Raw genomic sequence first — 21,150 nt, 5'->3', positions numbered from 1 at the left:
GCTAAGGTGACTTTATCTAAGACTAGCTGACAAACAAAATAGAATGTCCTTTGTTAAAGCGTAGAGCTGGTGAGACCAGATATCTCATATATAGAATTTTCCTCTGGCTACTTTGCCTAAATGATTTGTGTACCAATGATTCGTAAATTATTTCTATTTGAAGTTAAATACCGTAATTTCAGAGATCAGGCAAATCACTAAATGTTTCAAACTATATTTATCTTCAATTAATACCGATCAGCTCAAACTCCAATAGGCTGGAGACTCTATACTTGACTGGTCTTTTTGTTGAAGTTCCCGTCAGACAATGTCTTTGAATCAACAACATACGAGTCCTATCGCATAGATGCTCGGCCTCTGTCCTCTCAACTCTATATAATGCCCTGACTCCTGGATGCTCAGCGCCTATATGCTATCATATGTAGCATTCAACTATCATACAGGTATATCCCCGATGCATTGGCTGTACTTCGCCAGTAATGCTGAACCGTCTATAAGCTGGAACTCTTTTACTATCTCAGTAGATTACCAAACTCTGGGTCTCTGTCTCAGCTTTCCGATGCTCAGTCTATATTTGCTATCGTGTATAGCATTCAACTACCCTTAAGGTAAATCTCCACTCCTATGCGCTGGCCCTATAGCTCGAAACTTTATTGAAAACCTGCAACTCTTCTTTAGTCTATGAACTTCCAAAGTCTTCTTTTTAATAATCTATCCGCCCTGACAGGGTAACTGCAATAGTCTCCTTATCAAGGAACTGGGATAAATTATAACTTGAAACCTCGGTGTGTCTTCTTCAGCTGCTGGATACTGAATGAATTCTCTGTCATCCATCTACCTATTTATACCTCAGCAGACGTGCTGTTTTAAGAACTTGTTTTTGATTGGTCCAAATTCAAACATAGCGTTTTACAATGAGTACTTGCTCTATCAAATACCTGGTTCCCTTTAACTTTTGTATATGACATTAAGCGTGATGCTGGGATCCAGCTATCCACATAATGAACCCAGATCAGCCACAAATGACCCAAATTCTATTATTTACAGCAATTCAACAATAATTATATCAATGACAACCTGAAAAGAGAGCCAAGAACTATCTGTGCTTATGTGTTCGTGACCAAGTGTCTAAGAGAACTAAAAATTGATTATCATAGTCAGTGGAGACATTCACTTTTTGGCATGAAAAAGAAAGCGATGTCAATCGTGCATTTTGAAAATTCGTTAGATATTTCTGCAGCGTTACTTTTATGAACAGCAAGGGTGACTGTCTTAAGAAGCATTTCTATAACTCAGTTTTGGCCCGTTTTTTTCGGCTAGCCGAATCCATAAACTTTATGTTGGCTTAAAGTAGATTCTTTTTGCTAGACTGATTTGAAAAATATGGACCTTACGCAATTTTTCTTAATGGGAGCCTATGGGAAAATCATAACTCCCATAACATTTTGCGAATAAATTTTAATGAAACTTATCACAGTTGAAAACAAATAAGTGGTCTATAATGTGGTGAAATAAAATGTATAGATCCGTGTGCTTATTTTTTCAGATATTTGACCACGATAAAAGTGAACCGGACATTTCAAGTTAATTTTAGACATTATTTTGAATTATTCAACGTATCAGATGTTTTAATATCATATTTTAACCTTAGAAAGATAGCAACAGTTCGATTGTCATTAGTTCATAAAAATGATTTTCATTTCCGCACGCCGAATCCAGGCTTTATTCTACGTTTTCCAGATAAATGATGTTACGCCATCACTTCCGATTTATCAAACGTGCAGAGCTACCTTAATGGCGTAGCGTCATTTATCCGAACATCGTAGAATAAAACCTCTGCATACGGAAACGAAATTCAGTTGATGAATAAAGTGGCAAACTGTGAGTTAAACGTTAATACCTTTCTAGAGATAAAATATGATATTAAATGTTTGACACCTAAATTATAAAAATCAGCTTCAAGTATTTGAATATATTTAATTATGTAAACATGGTCAAATATTTCTAAAACAAGCACGTCTACCTATACCTTCTATTTCACCGCATTAAAGCCCATATGCTAGTCGATAATCGTGAGAAATGTTTATTAATATCTACATTGTAGAAAAAAATCAATTCTTGAAAATGTTACCATAATTGTGATATTACTGTAGACTTCCGTTATGAAAACTGCGTGGGGTTCAGTCTTTCAAAACTATCTAGCCAAAAAGCATGTACATGACCCTAACTTTTTATTTGCCAGATTTTCTACGTATATTCAAATACCTAAAAATTAGGGTTTAATCAAATTCTACATTGTAAAGAAAATTTATCCAAACGTGTAAAGATACTTTAATTTGCTTTAAGTTACATTGGATGTATAATTGGAAACAGAATAAAAAGCTCTGTTTTAATAAAGCGCTTAAAAGCGGGCCCGAAAAGAGAGTTTTAAGGTAACTTGAGAATACCCCCACATATACTGATGGATGCGGGGACTTCCGCCGGAAGATACCAAGACATGAAATTATAGTAGAACGTCATTCGATTGTTCAAAATTCTTTACCACCTCAATTGTCCTATAAGAGAGATCCCAATTAGTTAAAAATGATTATATAATCTTTTTAAATATAAATTTTTTAAAAAAAAAGAATAGTTTGCAATTTATGTTCATAAAAGATACAAAACGCGACATCGGAGCACTCCCAAGCAAATTTCATTATATTATTCGCTTTAGTAGGTATGATGACACTATATTTAAAGTAAATAGTTTTCCATAATATTTTCTTTCTTTTGTATATTTTGCTTTTGTTTTTGTTACAACAAGAGATATTTTAAATCCAGTTGCTGGTGGAAAGACTACCATTATGCCAGGAAAAGGAACAATTGGGACTAATGCTGGAGTCAGTACAACTATCTTCGGAAGCGGAAGTGGAAATCCTGGTTCCCAAAATACCGGAAGTGGAACAGGACATAGCGCAACTGGCCATCAACTAGGACATTGCGGAAACAGTGGTCAAAACCTCGGAATCAGTCAAATAGTGTTGCTTTCATATTTAATTATGATGATTTCCTGTTGATTTCTGTTGTGCGTTGAAGACTTCACACTCAAAAACACTATTAAAATTGTAACTTACAACTTACATTTGATTTGATGAGTTTAATACAAATGTTTTGCTTTGAAAACAAACGTGATCATACATCTTGAGAGCAAAAGGTCACGTGTCATTGCATTTTTTCTACAGGTTATGTATAACGATACTGATTAAAAACAATCAGTGACATCAAGGAAGTAGTTCGTTGAATTGGATTCTGATTTTAAATTTATTATTGATCAGAAGTAGTAGACAAATATTAAAAATAAATGAAAATCTGGAAATTGACGAAAAAGAACAACTGATTTTATCGAGACTTACCAATTTATTGCAGGAGAAATGACAACATACGGATAATGTAGATACGTCTTAAAAGAAAAATTGATCACCCCTTCGAATAATAAATGGTACTGCCCAAATTTAATGACTGACCAGTTCATTAAATTTTTAGCAGGGTAAATATTAGCTTGCTGACAATATTTTACGTTACCAAGAAGAAAACCAGTACATGACAAGCTCTTTTACTATGATTTTAAGCAATATCCTGACACATATAGACGATATTACATGAGTGTCGTTTCATATTGAATTTATTAAACGAGTTGAATTAAATAATAAAATGCGGAGCTTTTTATCAATTTTATTCAACGAGTTTAATAAATTCAATGCGGAAAGTCACAAATGTAATATTCTTTATATCACATGTTAGACTTTCCTACGGAAACATAAAAAATTCTACTTTCTTTTGCTATATAAACTAGTCAATTTGGCCAACGTCTCCTATACTATAAATGACGTCGACGTCAAAGCTTTATTACACTAGTGAATTATCATTTTTATTTAATGGCTTTATTACACTCCCGCGACGTCAAACATGTGATAATGATAAAATAAATCATTTAAAGAAAATGATTTCAAAAAGAATAAAATATATAAAAGTTGTCAGCATTTGTAAGAAAACCTGTTAAGTTTGATTTGATTGCTTTAAACTTGATGGTGTGTATTATGTAAAGTTTTTTTTTGCATTGGGTTTTCCAATATTACGGTAATGTCATACCTATTGATATCATGGTAGAACCTCAAATTTTGAAAGATGAAACCAAATAAAATAAAGTTTAGAAATTGATTTCTATGTCTTCCAAATAAAGATATGTGATGTTTTAATGCAAATTTTGTTTATATCAATAATTGAAAACTTGAGTTTTCGTTTGTACCTGTGTTTTCAAAGAATGGCAATTCTTACTCAATGTATGGGTATTAAAACATTGTTACCTTGAACAACTTGTATTGATCTACTTAGTCATGAATTTTAGAAAAATGTGCACTTTATACATGAATTTACACTCGGCCCGTTCCTTAGTACAAAATTAAAATTTCGTGCGTGCGCATTCTAGCGCAAAAAGAAATGGCCATAGAATCGAATCAAAACTGATTCAATCAATTTGTCAATATGAGTCTGTGATATAATAAATAACCAGTACAGGACAAAGGACAGTTGTAGAATATACTAGAATAAACAACTATATTCAAAAGAAAAATGTAATACATGTGTAAAATGATGTCTCGAATCAAATTGAAAACGCATCTTTATATCGATTGATTGTTTTGCGGCATAATTTGTATTCCGCTGATCATTTTGACTCCACATAATGGGTCCTCATGTAGTGTAACCACGTCACTAATAAAATGATATTATAACATTACTGACTGAAGTTGCCTGCGTGGCCGGGTGGTTAAGGTCGCTGACTTCATATCACATGTCCCTCTGCGATGTCGGTTCGAGCCTGACTCGGGGCGTTGAATTTTTCATATGTGGAAGCCATCCAGTTGGCTTACGGAAGGTCTGTAGTTATACACAGGTGCCCACTCGTAACGAAATAATGACAGAGGGGCACCTTGGATCTTCCTCCACAATCAAAGCTAGAAAGTCGCCATATGACCTATAATTGTAATCGTTGTGATGACTAAAGCATTGTTAGTCATCATTAGAATGTAAGTTATATTTTCATATTAACATCGTTTATGGGTATTTTCTCTATTCTACAGTAGACTTACCATACGTTTCAATGTCACAATATACTGTCAGCACTTCTTTAGAGTTCTATAATTCTATGTCATAGACACCTCTCGCTGCATCGCTGCCGTTCTCGAAAATTTGCTTACAATCAATTGCTGAAATGGAAAAGATACGGCGTTATTTTATTTAGACTTTTTGACTGGCGAATTCGTTATACGAAGTTTTGCAATCGATACTATATGTAGATATGTTTATTTTTTTTTAAAGTAACTAAAATCATTACAAATGTTCACTTAATAGCGTAAGTATTTAAACAATAATTGATATCAGCAATTAAATAATGCTATGATATAACTTTATAAAAACACTGGTGAGCATTTTTCCTTTCTAACTTTAAACAGTATAATTTTACGAAGTGTAAGGTTACAGCGTTCCGGTCGACCAATTGTGTTTTAAATATATCTAATAAATAAAAATGGGGCCTCCGTGGCCGAGTGGTTAAGGTCGCTGACTTCAAATCACTTGCCCCTCACCGATGTGTGTTCGAGCCTCACTCGGGGCGTTGAATTCTTCATCTGAGGAAGCCGTCCAGCTGGCTTACGGAAGGTCGGTGGTTCTACCCGGGTGTCTGCTCGTGATGAAATAATGCACGGAGGGGCACCTGGGGTCTTCCTCCACCATTAAAGCTGGAAAGTCGCCATATGACCTATCATATGTCGGTGCGACGTTAAATCCAAAAAAAAAAAAAATAATAAAAAAATAATAAATAAAAATGTTAAGCAGTTAAAAGCAATAACGAATTCTTCGAAGATTCTTTGATACAGGATAAACAGCTCAATATTATCTCTGCAAAGATTTGTATCCCTAGTAGAGATGTATCTTTGGTTTGCTGCATATGGACGGCTACTGCAACTCCTAACCACTGTCTGAAATACGTAGGGGTAGCTATTTAAACGAAACGAAAGCATGAATATCCAACAGAGAATATTACGTCTTACAAACTCAACCTATGCTAAACAGTAAATCACAGCACGTAGACGACCACATGGACAGCACAGCACAGCACAGACACACAAAAAAAACACACGAGGATAAAAAACGAATAAATAAAGAAACGTAGAAGGAAAAAAGAACGAAAACTTGGGTAATGGAGCAGGACATTCTTCGAAACGTTCTGAACACCATAGTAGACACATAATAGTTTCCAAGACTATATGCAAAGCTAACTAATCTATGCCTAAATTTCATACAAAAAAGCATTATTGTTGGCAAACAATATTTTATAGGATTTAAATAGTAAATGCTTAATAGAAATAGTCATAGTGTGAAATTGTACAACCGCCTTAACTGGCAGTTTCTTTTAGCAGATATAAAATCGTTGTATTCGTTAAGCTTCCTCTATATACACAGCAAGATTATTTGTTTACCCAAGTTATATACATTTAATGCGGATATTCTACATTATAAGCTGATATCTTGCGATATAATGGTTTAATGAAATATGCGCTTAGTATATGTTTAAAAATGAAAGCAATGACATGTTTCTTAGTAGGGCTTCCTTATGACAACGTTATCACGTGATGCATTATTAAACTAATTAGATATTCTCCGAAATTTAGTGTGCTGAAATAATTTTTCACTAATACATACACTTGGCCAGTATGTGATATCAGAGAAAATGGAGGCCGGTTTTGAAGTAAACTCAGAAACGACAGAAATGCTATTTACAACGTTGAGCTTACATAGGTTCTCACTTTTATGGTAATCATTCCCGCGCACATTCATGTTGATTAGCCTAAGTTGTTTCAAGCACCAAATATAAAAGATAAAGGTTATAGATTGTCTAAAAAAACCCCATCTGAGATGCCATTAAAGCCGTTTATCATTATTTTGGTGTATAGTAGTTTCAAATTAAATCTCAACTCGTCATATTGCAGCAAGGGTATCCTATCACAAAAATAATGAAAGGTTTTGTTGCTGAATTTTCATTTACTTATTGTTATAATAAGATTTTAATGTATCATAAGAATCATTGATACGCTTAATGAACAATTACGGACCTCTAAAGATATTGACATATGGCTTAAGATACTCCCTCGAATAATGTTATGTAATGTAATTCCGGTGGTGGACCTGTTCTTCAGCCGCCATTAGCATGAATCGATGTCATCCCTTATTTGCCCTTCTAGGAGACCAGAATATGTTATTTGTCTTCCTCATTGTGTGCATGTAAAAACTACATTTAGCAATTTCTTTTATACTGGAAAATGTCAGAATTGCGGTTTTCCTAAAGAAGCCCGTTGTGAAAGTTGACTGGAGGATCAGTCTAACAAAAGATCAAGCACACAACCCTATTCGTTTCATTAGCTGAATTTCTTTCGGCTATAATGGTGCTTTGAAGTAAAAATATGGTGAAATAAAAGTGCACATTGCAGAACAATTTCTGTCTCAAACAAGCATAACTACCTTAATTTCTTAGAGAACCGCTGGTTGCCTGTCTGGTATAAATTTCTTGTGATATTCATACTGAACAAACGGTCAAGGTGTGGCTTTTAGGTTGAACATACTTTGCGTTATATACAGGAGGAGTAAGTATTGTGAGTATGCAAGGAGGCGGGAGTCAGTCGGCTTTCAACTGCGACTACACAACGAATAGTCCATTATATTATCGAACCCGAGAAGCAAACCCAAAGGGCCTTCTTGAGAATCGAGCTTTAGCAAGTCGCACTTAGCTTCCGGCGAAACTTTTAAAATCAATCACCAAGTGTGAAAGTTCAAAGGACCGCTGTAGAGAGAGAGCACTGTATACTTCCTTACTTCATGATGGATTTTTAAAATTTCGCCTGAAGGTAACAAGGCGACCTTTGGTGCCTCCTAGCCTAGAAAGGATGTGGGTTTCTCCGCAGTGAAGACAAAACTTAATTCGATCGATGAAAATTATTCGTCACTCAAAACTCATGCAAGAAAGGTTTTCTTTTTAAGAAAGATAAAACGCCGGACAGAAAATAATAAATATTCATTTTATTGTCATGATAAGCCTAAAGCAGCGGAAACAAATTGCGTCACCGTAAAACCAGCTTCCCGTAAATTGCTCAATGTTTGATATTTGCTGTTACATGTATGATAACACTAAATGTAAAGTTTTGCCTTATTTCATATTACAGTTTTTTTGGGAGGATCTGGTGTTGGAATCACAACTCCGAAAACTGGAGACGGAAATGGAGTATCTGGTTATAAAAGTGGCGATGCTAGTACTACTGGTTCCCAGACTACCGGAAGTGGAACAGGACCGATTGCCTCTGGTCAGCAAAATGGTCATTGCAAAAACGATGGTCAGCATTACGGGTCCAGCCATTTAGTGCTGCTGTTATGCACCATAGCCCTTAAAGTTTTTTTTAACTTTACGATTTGCGTATCGAGCAACATGACGTCTGTCTTACCGGTATTACTGCATATCAGAGGTGAAAATACTAGCACTTCTGCTAACGGACATTATAATTTACAAGTTACAAACAGGTCTTAAAGCAATAAATGGTAATGCGTGAAAACTTTGTTTTATGTTCTGCCATAATAATATACTTGACTGAGATGCTATTTGGCAAGGTTTCGAAGGACATTTTACACCCCAGACCAAATCCTGTCCGGCATGCAAGAAATTTAAAATATATGGCAAATGTTTTTAAAAATATAGGTTACATTTACTCCTCGTTTAAATGGGCCAACAGTGCTGTTGTACTTGGATAGAATAGATTGGCTCGTTTTATAAGTTTGTCAGGGCTACGGATATGTGATATGTAGTTCATTTTTTTCACTATTTTTGAGCATTGATTTCCTTCAGTTTGGAACGGTCCACCGTTACCTTTACTGTTTAACCCCCACTTTCGGGTATTATCAACAGATGCGCAATCAGCTGTACAAAGATATAAACAATTAGGTATTAAAGTGAGAAGAGAATCTGCAAAACATTTAAAAGTATAACCAGTCAATAAACGATGCATCTTGTTGCAACTAATTGCATTATGACATACTGCCATCTCGAGAACCTTGCATTTTATTATTATATTCTTCTCGTTTAACACATTCTGTATTGAAATGCAAAATTAACTTGACGAATTTCATACTAGACGTATTTCTTGCTTCACATAACGTATTTCTGTTTCACATTAAACTTGACGTAATTCATACTTATTTTGACATATTTCATAGAGAACTTATTTCATATTCTAATATGACTTTTTCTGTTAAAACACTTTTAGAATGATGTCATGTTAACGTGCGGTGACATCAAAATGTATTTTTCGACCTAGAAAAAGCACTTCTATATTCTATCTACTGTTTTAGGTTAAATGCATATGAGAATCGGAATAATTTACAGCAAAAAAGTATTTTAACAAGATTTATTCACTCAAGCGGTTATACGTCTTACAAATAAATATTCCCGACGTATAAAAGCCTATCTTACATAAATAGTGTTAGACACTCTTATGCTATATAGTATTTCTTAATTAAACTTGTCATATATCGTATTTCAAATGACGAATTTTAACATAGCGCATTCTACATTTATCGAAATGAACCCCATGCAGATTGTCCCTTTTATCTGCCAAAGAATGCAACTTTAAAAGTTTTTGATGGGACTTAATGTGACTCAATCTTATCCATCAGATGTCCAAAATGGCACCCTATACTATCAGAAAACCATTTAAACATATATACAGATAGTGTGCAAGAGTTAATATGGCACTGATGCATGTTTGTTGTACATGTTAGTCAGTTATTACTTGTCTTTGTCGGGACTAGATTCGAATTACGATTTCTGACCTCAATCTAGAAAAATGAAAACTTCCAAATTCAGCAAAGTCTGAAAACAAAATTTTACAATAACATGAAGACATGCTTTTATAGACATCTGTTTGGATCCGGAATGACTTATATAAGCAATGAAATTAGGCCTTCATGCGAAATGTACGACAGAATAGGATCGGAAATCCATGAATCGATTGATTCATGTTTAATTTGCCTATACTATTCTGGATCTTACATTTATTTATTTACTCATTTATTTATTTATTTATTTTCTTATATTTATATTATATTTCCTTTCCATTTGAAAACTTTATACTATAATGAAATGCATATAACTTGTAGCATTTAGCATCAATATCAGCTTTCCGGTCATTCCTTTCACCAGACGGAACAACTGCGACGTCATCTTAAGAACATTCTATCTGCCTTTACACGGACGTCGTCATAACAGTGATCAGTTATCACCAGACATTAATGGCGTAACTTTATTGTCTTTTCTTTTGCTTTTCATACGGAATAAACGTTGAAAGAATAGGGCGAATGTAATATTTATAAATAGATAAGATTTTACAATCATCTTTTTACTTAAGGTTTTATAACTGACAAAGTATTATCAAGTGTCATATTGATGAAATTGGCAATACAACAAGATGCTTAAGCCCTGCTATTTACAAAATTTTGTCATATTTCTTTAACCACTAATCATTGTATTAACGCTATAAGCAAATTAAATCAGGGATTTAAAAATATGTTATCGCCATTGTATAGACAAAAATAACTTGAATACAGTATTTATATCAGCTAATGTTTGAAATTTTAATATTGCAATAATTTTGTCACTGCTCATAATATTTGGACTTTATATTTGACAATTATTAAATACCCGTCTAGAGGGTTTTAAATATCAGAAGTGTTAAGGTCCTACAGTGACAATTGGCAAATTCCGTACGTTTACGCATTCTCCGAATGGTAACTCGGCATTCTCCGGAACTCTTCGGTTCTTATGAAAAATAACTTTCTGTTAAGTTCTAAAGGTCCCGAAATTATATACGGAAGTTACGTAATTCCATGAAAACTGCCGATTGTCATTACATGTGTTTTGTAAACATGTGCGTTTATATGTTCAGGTGCTCATACACTGAACAGAATTTATATCCCCACAGAGGAGGCATATTGTGATCATACCGTGAGTTTAAAGTATCGTTATTTCGTCAATCCTTTCATTCGAAAATAAAATGTTTCTCGTGTATAACTTTATAACCATTAAATTTATCAAATGTTCACGTGATGATTTGTTACGTACCAGGGCAAGCTCACATATATGCAATATATGTAATAAGCCTAGCCCTAACACTGACAGTCTTCGCCACTCAACAAGGCATTGTCTCATTGGACGCTTTAATTACCAGTTCTGGCTGTTATATTCATACAAAGCTTTCTTCTTTCCTTACCAAGGGATGATAGTCTTCAGTTTCTTCTTATATAAGACTGATTAACTAATTGAGCCCCCCTCCCCCTCCCCCTATATATATGTTATATTTGTTTGTTTCGGGTTAAACACCGTTTTTCAACGGAATATTCGGTTATGTTAAGGCGGGCAATTAACATAAGCCATGTCAGTACAAAGTTGTTCTCAACAAGTAACTGCCAACTTCCCAAGGAGAATCAGAGATGGAGGACGAATGATTTCAGAAATAATCACTTTCATTAGATCATGATGGAGCACATTCGCCTCCCTCGAGGATCGAGTCGCGACCCCGCGATCCGTACATTTGGATGCTCCAATTAAGCGAAATGAGCTGGCTAAAATATTTGATATGGATGTTCAGATAATACATGTAAATGTTTCCATATTTAAGCATTAACACACGGGCCTCAAATACTTAAGGCTATATAGATATATTCCTTCGTATGTTTTACACAGTTTAGGCATTCAACACCTTGAAGAAAAAAAAAATGGGAGGCTATTTTACTTTCCTCGTTTTGTTCTTGTGCAGTTTTACAGCTTATGGTAAGACTTCTTTTTTGTTATATCCTTTATAAATATCTAATACCAGTGTTAAAAAACCCGATAAAACTTTAAAAAAGTCCAATTAAACTTTAGCTGTTAACTTCAAATATACTTAAGATTCTTATCGAATGTATCTCACTTCTATAAACTTGTAGGTAAACTCATGATTAAACAATCGTTTGCTAAAGAAACTACACGGTTTAATTTATTTGCAGTATATATTTTTTACTTAATTTAGCTACAATACATACATTAAATGTGCACCATTTAAAACCTAATAATGCGTAGAACTATGCACAAACTTAAATGAGTTGATTTTTTGCTTACATGAATTGCTTGTATAGTAAACTATAAAATTAGCGTCTAGTTCTAAGTTTACCTTTAAAGGGAAGTCATATTAGTTTTTTTCTGTGCAGAAATCATAGCGATTTTACGATTTACAATTTAATACATCTGAAAAAATACTAGAAAAAAACACCTAACGTTTTTTTCAAAACTTAACCTGCTGGAGGCAAGTGATTCTTCCTTTCCGACCAGTGTAGATCATGATCTAAACTGTTCGCTATTCAGTCAATATCTCTTTTGTAAGCACCCCTTTTAACAGCTAATGGTACTGACCAAACTGAAAGATAGACAAGTTCATTTAAGAAATGCGGAATATTTCAGGAGGAGAAGGAGGAAGCTATTCTTCCACTGTGACATATGGATATCAAACCCAACAGACGACAAAGCAGACGACACAGCATCCAACTACTGGTAAAGTGACCATTTGATATTGATAATATTGCGCTGCCGTTGTTTACTGTCCCCGGATGTTTTCATCTATATGACTAGGGTATTATTTCAATTTCAAATATATTTTACATGCGACATTATACATTTTTGTCAAATGATAGATACCGCTCTCTTTTTGCGTTTCAAATGCATCATGCATGTCATTAACGGATGCAGCATACCCTGAAAAAAATACTTCCTTTAATTATTTAAAATAAAAACGTTAGAATTTTAAACATATAAATATATATCTCAAATAGATTTTAGTTTTTCGTGCTTTGTTGGCAAACAAAACAAGGTTATGAGTTCAGACGGGTAGTTATCTAAACATGAATTACGAATGCCTTCAGATGACAATCACGAGGCATCTGAACGGTTACGTGTTTTATTTGCCAACAAAGCACACAAAACTAAAAATCTATTTCCATTCTAACACGTCTGAATAACACCAGGAAGGGATATTAATCTGGAATTCTTTTTAAGCGGAATAGCCAAAGAAGGTCAATTTTCGAAACGAGTTTTAATCGACAAGACAATACACGGTAAAATCCTTCTTTGTTTATATAAAAAAAAATCTAAAAGTGTTCGAATACTGAACAAAACAGGTAACCGGTGGCTATTTAGAAAATATCTTAAAAATACTGAAAACATTTAATAAAAATAAGTATACATTTACATCAATATCATTTCAAGCTTGATTTCAAAAGCATGGAATCAGACAAAATTATTATTTTATTCATTGTATGACCACATTAAAAAAAAAAGAGGAAAATCAGAAGACAATATAAAATGTTAAAACCGTGTGACCTTTGTGTTATCTATTCATTTCCAAGTTACGCCAATAAAGACAAAGAAGTACAAATACTGTTATTAAATTCATTTTGAAATAATAATACATTTTAAATAAACAAAGCTACTTACAGTGCAGACTGTAATCCTGTAATCCTTTGTCAGGTCATCATGTTTTGTTGATTGATTTACACCTGACATAAAATGCACAATGACCTGTACTTTGATTAAATCACAAAACACAAAAGTTCATTTACACAGGTTATGAACTGGTTTAGATCAGAAACACAAAAGGCTTTCAGTTCCATCTTTTAGAAAAATCACCGGATTTCACGATGTTAGAAATGTCTTGAAACCTCGGCTCTCACCCTTTTTCCTATTAACTTCTTTATTCTGCACGTAGATTTTAAGGTTTTCAGCTAGTAAATGTTCAGTGAACACTCCTTTAAATAATTAGTGGTTTGTCCCAAAATGGAATGATGGACAAGTCCATTTTAGAAAGTTTGCGTTTTAAAGGTTAAACTCGATGATTTCTGCCGACTGTAAACTTAGTATACTTGCTGACATAGAATTAAATTTCAAAACACATTTCCTTTCATATCTCTTCATTTTTTTCAGTTTTACGGATTAGTTTTGAAATGATGGTAAGTGGCATCGTAATATAAGATTCTTTCACTGGTTGTAGGTAACAGTAACTCGAGTACCGGATATTCTCATCTGCATCTATAACCAGTGACGAATCTTTTTCTTGCATACCGATATTAAAATATAATAAAACAAGTAAAATCAATCGAACGGTTTTCTTTTGAGAATTATTTCTTATAGTAGCGTATTTATACAAAGCGCGGGGAACAAACGTCCATAAACAGGAAAGACGTCATGACGTTTCAACGACAAGTAACAATTTTAAGTTCCGGCTTTGTTTGATCTGTTACAGCAAAGCGTTATGAAATTTTAATAAAGCAACGCGTTTAGAACTGGGAACTGTCAAGCTATTTGATCTTTATTTGTTTTTTTGTTTGTTTTTTTTTAATAAAATATAAATTACTTCATAAATCGTCTACATAAATATAGTTCGTAATACGAGCACGAGAGTCATCTTACACCCCGGAGCGTTAGATGGATTTTTCCAGCACCGGTAAAAATACCTGAAAGCCCAGCCCTTTACGTGTTCAACATTTACATCATGCTTATTTTTTACGTTTTATTACGTTCTGACTTAAAATTGATAATTCATAACCTTTTCCTGTCTTACAAGGGGTAAGCCGCTCCTTAAAACAGAAAAAATATAGCATTTTGTTAAGGGTCGTAAATTTCTTTATTTAAAAATATTTCAGGTCATATTATGAACATCAATCGGCAAAAAGTTTTTACTCCCTTTGTGCCAATGGTTCTCCAATTAGAGCTCATTATAGATCAAAAAAGGATAACCATTGTCCGGTTAAAAGAACGACACCGTCGGCAAATTTATTGTTACTTGTAACGTTGTTATGGGACTTAAATGTTATCCTTATAACAACACAGTAAATGCAACATGCCCTGATTTTCAAATTCAGTACGGATGTAACTGTCCAAAAGCAGCAGCAACGACAAGTAAGGGGAAGACTTGTTCTCACAATAAATGTCTTTTTCCCAAAGTTTTCAATGTATTAAACCTACATTTTAGAAAAACTTCTTAATCTAAAAATAAAACTTTAAATCTTTATATTAGAGATTTTCAACTTACTTCGACGCGGACTGCGGACAGCGGACTGCATACTTACAGCAGGGGCTTTGTCAAAATATTTAAAGGTTCGTAAAAAAGAAAACATACTCTTGGTATATATGTTTCTTTTACCAATATGTGTAGTAAATGTTGCATTCATTGTACAAATTAATGTATTGTGATTTAATTATCTGCTATAATTATACAATACATACGTTTGAAAATATATTGATAGTGAACAGGCTTCACTTAAAACACGTAATCGCAATTTTCAGATGACATCTAAATTCTTTGTCACATTTTTCTTGCGCTAAGCAGGTTCTTCAATTATCGACAAGACATGTGAAGTTTCAAATCCACTGTACTACGATAATACTTTACCTTAATATGTTCATGCATTAAAAATACAAGTTTAAACATGGGTTTGAAGATAGAAGCAATTCCTAGTTTTAATATGTGTCCGTCCATACAATTCCTAGACTAGTTTTTCCTAGCATCAAAATAAGAAAAAACAAACGCAGTATAAAATAATAAAAGATTCTGAATGAAATGAAAGTCCGTTTAATTTTTGTTGCGTAGTATAAATACCGTGTTCTTTTAGACTTCTGTACGAAAAAGGTCATTGTTTTTCATTAATTTTGATAACTGTATCTAGCGTTCGATAAAATAGGAGTTTTACTGAAATAACTTCAATGATTTAGTTCAACATTTTGTCTAAACAACCCCGTCGAAACGAGATCCGATACATTACCATATTTCAGCTAAAACATCCTGAATTAGTTATGTATCAGCATGTTTGGAAATAAAAAATAGCCGCTTCATATTTTCATAATCTGATATCAGAATTGCATGTGAAAAACTGTTTTAAATTTATTATCTTAAAGTGACTACTCGGTATAGATTACCAGTCTCAATTTAAATTTAATCTTTAAGTACCATTAAAACTGGCTGTCAAAATGTAAATCTAAAACCCAGCTGAGACCGAAAATTATTTTGTGAACATTAGACACGGGACGCATCCAAGGTCAAATTTCGGTCATATTCCAAAACATGTTTTATGGCCAGTGCATGCATAGAAATGTCAACGAAATTATATTTTGACACCATTTGAGCAATTCTGTGTGGTCATTTGATACAACCAGCTTAGTAGTCGAGACTAACCTTTATCATTATTGACAAAGCCTTTTTAGTCTGGTACCTTTTCGAACATATGCATTCATATGGTGTGTGTAGATACTCGGCTTTGAGAAACTTAGACAAAGATTTAAACTCATGAGAACTCACGGTATATATTGGTTTAAAAATTTATAATGTAGCCATCTTTTATGTCCTGATAATTTGACCGGGAAAACTGAATGAATTCAGTACCGTATAAAAATGAATTTGAAGGGTTTGAAAAAGTTAAGAATATACATGTATAATACCAAGTAAGAATTTTTTTACCGCGGGGCTTAAACTGTCACGCATCGTATCGTGCATATTCAAAATTGTGCGTTGTACAATAGCATTTCAGCGGCCCGAGTGCAATAGTACGAAACTTTGTTCCAAAATCACTATATACATTCCTTGATACCAATTATTCAATTACCTTGTAACATATGTTGTAACATATGTTGTTTTAATTCCCCCATTTAAAATAGGCGAGGCTCTTGCGGCACAGAGGAAGAATGTCTGCCTCCTTATCAGGTGGTCATTGGTTCAAATCCTTGATTAAAAGGTATGTTGATCGTTGAATTAACAGCCGTTTTCACTGCTAGGGAATACTGGCTAGAACATCACGAAATTGGCTACAGCATATAAATAAGTTGCTACACTTCAGATAAAAAAGAATTAGTTTGCGATGTCTTGTTTATAAATACAGTAGTCGAAAGGTTTGAATAGATACATTAATAAAAAAGGGTATAAAAGGTAAAAGGATATCTTTTTTAAAAAATGCGCCCACGTTGTTAAAAACGCTTGTAAGACAAAATACATATACACATGTACATCGGTTATTTATATATACAATACAACGATTATTAATAATCTTATAACTATTTTTTTCTCGGATATTTTAATTGGAATCAGTATTACGGCACTAGAACCGGATGCTAGATATGCCGCTGTTCAGTTATGCATAAAAAATTTGTATACAGTTTAAGAAAACCCCTATAGTAAGTTAGCAGTCCGTGGTCAGCAGTACGCGTCGAAGTAAGCTGAAAATCTCTAATAAGTCCTTTCCCGCTGTTGACTTTACACACAGCAAAAGAAAAAATCGTTTGACTAGGGGAAATTAAGAAACGTCACATTTTGTGTGTTTTATTTGTTACATTAAAATATCTTTTACTCATGAATATACAACTTAAGAAAAGTTATTTCAATTTTACACTGAAATAAAAAACGTACTCTGTCTAGTTACAAACTGGAAGTGACCCATATTAGGCCAAGACTATGTGTTTAATGTCTTAACATTTTATTGAATGCATGTTACAGCATGCAACTTATTTGACGTACTTAGCTAAATTTAGATCTTTTTATGTTTTAAGCTATTTTGTTTACATTTTTATAACTTTACTTATAATTATAGACTAAGTAAGTTTGTAGTGAAGCTGTGAATAAAATCTGTGAAAATATCCTTTGAAAGCATAGAAAGGAACCAAGCAACATAATAGCACTCAGTCTGATCGAGTTTGTTAATGAGATGATACGAAATGTGCATCATCCCTCACGCCACCTAGCACCGGCTTTAGCGGACCTCTATAACAGTAGCAGAGTGTATTCATTGATCTTGAAGTACCAGAACATATATAATCACCGAGTCCAGAACATATTTTAATTCAGGAATGGCCTAAATTGTCAACTTGCGTCATACAGTTAAGCTGTATTGTACAAGTATTATGAGACATGATACATGTAAAAGCACAGACCAGTAATTTGATGACTAAGTTATACCTGATAAACGCGACATAAATGATCTTAAAGACTTATTTGATTTATTTTCTTGTTCTGTTCTATCCATCTTATTACCATCCTATATGATAAAGTCAATTGTAAGGCAAAACGAAAATCAAAAGCACAAAGACTGCTCGAGTAGAAGTCTGAAAGTTGTCATGATTTGGCTTCTTATGGTCAGTCTTTTGGGCATTTATGTTAAATGTTCCACACTCTCGCATACAAGCAAACGTTGATAGTGTTTGCAGCTTATTTTTGTCACAGTTATAGTGTTACACTGTGTTATGCTTGCCTTTGTTTAAATACTACCTGTAGATTATTGTCCGAAAAAGTAGTTTTCCAAGTGTACAACTATAATTCCAGATTTCCAGACCCCAGCTATATCTATAACATTATCTAACACTAATTCCGCAAAAACGCATGTGACCAAGAGTCTCTATGATGAGTATTAAATTGATCATCGTAATTAGGAGAAGTAGAAACTTTAAACATTTTGGAATTAGAATAGTATGTCATACATGTTCATAAAAGAAAAAAAGAAGAAAACAAACACAACAAAAACAAAAACAAAGAACAACAACGTGACATCGGACATTATATTATAATGTTTGCTTTAATTGGTATAATGACACTGTATATTAAATAAGTAGGCTTTCATATTGTTTCTTTCTTTTGTATTTTTTGTTTTTTTGTTACAATCAGAGATATTTCATGTTCAGTTATTCATTATGACAGGAAAAGTAACATCTTGGACTAATGCTGCAGTCAGTACAGCTACCTTCGGAAGCGGAAGTGGAGGAGGGTCAATAAGTGGAACAGGACATAGCGCATCTGGCCAGCAACACGGACAATGCGGAAACAGTGGTCAAGACCTCGGAATCAGTCAAATAGTGTTGCTTTTATGTTTTATTGTAATAACTTACTGTTGAATCCTGTGCTTTAAAGACTTCACACTCAAACACCATATCAGAATTGTAACTTACAGAATTAAATAAAGGATTTTTCATTGAAAACAACATGTAAAATGTCAGATATCTTTGGTATTAATAGTCACTTGTCATATCTTTTTTGTCTACAGCTTATGAAATATGTATAACGTCTCTGATAAGAAAAGCAACCATCGAAACCAAGGAAGTAGTTCGTTGAATTGGATTCTGATGCTAAATTTACCATAAGTAGTATATGTCAGGATACGAGTTATATGACCCAGGGAAGTTCCTACGCCATTAGTATCTTGAACAATGAATTGGGTCCAATCGCTAAGGTGACTATGTCTTAGACTAGAAGACAAACGAAATAGAATGTCCTTAGTTAAAACATAGAGCTGGTGAGACCAAATATCTCACATATAGAATTTTCCTCAGGCTACCTTGCCTAAATGATTCGTGTACCAATGATTCGTAAATTATTTCTATTAGAAGTTAAATAATTTCAGAGATCACAGTAATGCCGAACCATCTATAAGCTGGAACTCTCTTACTAACTCAGTATATTACCAAACTCTGGGGGTCTGTCTCAGCTTTCCGATGCTCAGCCTTTAAAGAGTTAAAGAAATATTAAAATTAAAAAGAAACTTTTTACTGTATTATGATTTATTAGTAAGAAATGAATTTATAATTACGTTACCCTGATTAAGCACAAGATGCTTGCCATTAAATAAAATTGCTTGTGTTTTATTGTGAATAAATATCGAAATGCGAGCAGTCCTGTTACCGTATTACATTACGTTACCTAATTTCTTTCAGTTAAAATAGGTGTATCTAAAAACAAGCGTTTGCCTTTCAAAAGGTCATTTTAGAAAGTCTTAAATGCATTTCAAGAAAAGGACGACTGTTTTCTGGACCTTTTAAATACAGTATTAGAACCTTACATTTTCTTGTTTTCTTGTTATATGATATGCACCATATATAGCTTTTTCAGACAGTTGTTTACTCGTCAATTTAAGTATGATGTAAATACTGCATAAATTGTGTAAACTGTGGTCTTACAGTTAACATTTAGCCTGCTGGCGGCGAATGATTCTGCCATTGCGACCGGTGAAGACCAAGATCAGCCGTAACATCCGTGCAGTCTGATCATGGTCTGCACTGTTCGCTATTCAGTCAGTAAATTTTCATTGAACACCTTACGAATGATAAATGGTACTGCCCAAATTGAATGACGGACCTGTTCATTTTAGAGATTTAGCAGGGTAAAGGTTAACTTTCTGACAATAATTACGTTACCAAGAAGAACAGCAGTACATGACAGTCTCGTTTACTATGTTTTAAGTAATATACTTCATTTTAATAATAAAAGGATAAAACAGCCCATTTAAACAAGATAACTTCAAGAAGAAAAAGTATTCTAACGTGATCAGCATTTGTAAGAATGCCTGCTAAGTTTGATCTGAATTCTTTAAACTTTATGGCGTGTATCATGTAACGTTTTTCGCACATTACGGTAATGTCATACTTATTGATATCATGGTATAAACATAGAACCTCAAATGTTGAAAGATGAAACCATATTAAATAAAGTCCAGAAATTGATTTTGATCTTCTTCAAATAAACAAAAGCATTTTACAAATGTAAAGTTTTACTGAAAATTTTGTTTATATCAGTAATAGAAGAAAAATGAGTTTTATTTTGTACCTGTGTTTGCAAAGAGTGACAACTCTTATTCAATGTGTAGGTATTCAAGTATTGTTATCTATAAGTTTACTTCCCTCAAACAACTAATATTGATCTGCCTAGTCATAAATTTAAGAAAAGAATGGGCTCTTTACACATGAATTTACACTCGGCCCTTTCCTTAGTAACGGAAGTACAATTCGGCGCATGCGCACTCTAGGTTTAAAAAGAAATGACAGCAGAATGTAAAGTACGTTAAAGTTATATCCCTTTTCAATCAATTTGGTCAATATGAGTCGGAATTATAATAAATTACCAATGCAGGACAACTATAATGAATAACTATATTCAAAAGAAAGCTGTAGTACATGTGTACAATGATTTCTAGAATCAAATTGAAAACGCATCTTAAATATCGATTAATTGTTTGACT

At 33.5% G+C, this 21,150-nt stretch overlaps 1 protein-coding gene across 1 annotated transcript; it reads left to right on the top strand.

Annotated features, from left to right (window-relative positions):
* The first annotated feature begins 11,807 nt into the window (after positions 1–11,807).
* LOC128550930 (uncharacterized) lies at positions 11,808–19,295 on the top strand. Its single transcript, XM_053531013.1, has 3 exons — positions 11,808–11,905; positions 12,572–12,661; positions 18,840–19,295. The coding sequence occupies exons 1-3, from the start codon at positions 11,851–11,853 to the stop codon at positions 19,031–19,033; spliced, it is 339 nt and encodes a 112-aa protein (XP_053386988.1). The 5' UTR covers positions 11,808–11,850; the 3' UTR covers positions 19,034–19,295.
* Positions 19,296–21,150: the final 1,855 nt, after the last annotated feature.

This window comes from Mercenaria mercenaria, chromosome 19 (genome assembly GCF_021730395.1).
Source record: "Mercenaria mercenaria strain notata chromosome 19, MADL_Memer_1, whole genome shotgun sequence".
Lineage (NCBI taxonomy): Eukaryota > Metazoa > Mollusca > Bivalvia > Venerida > Veneridae > Mercenaria > Mercenaria mercenaria.
The sequence above is the reverse complement of the archived record's forward strand: the minus strand, read 5'-3'. Positions and strand labels throughout refer to the sequence as shown.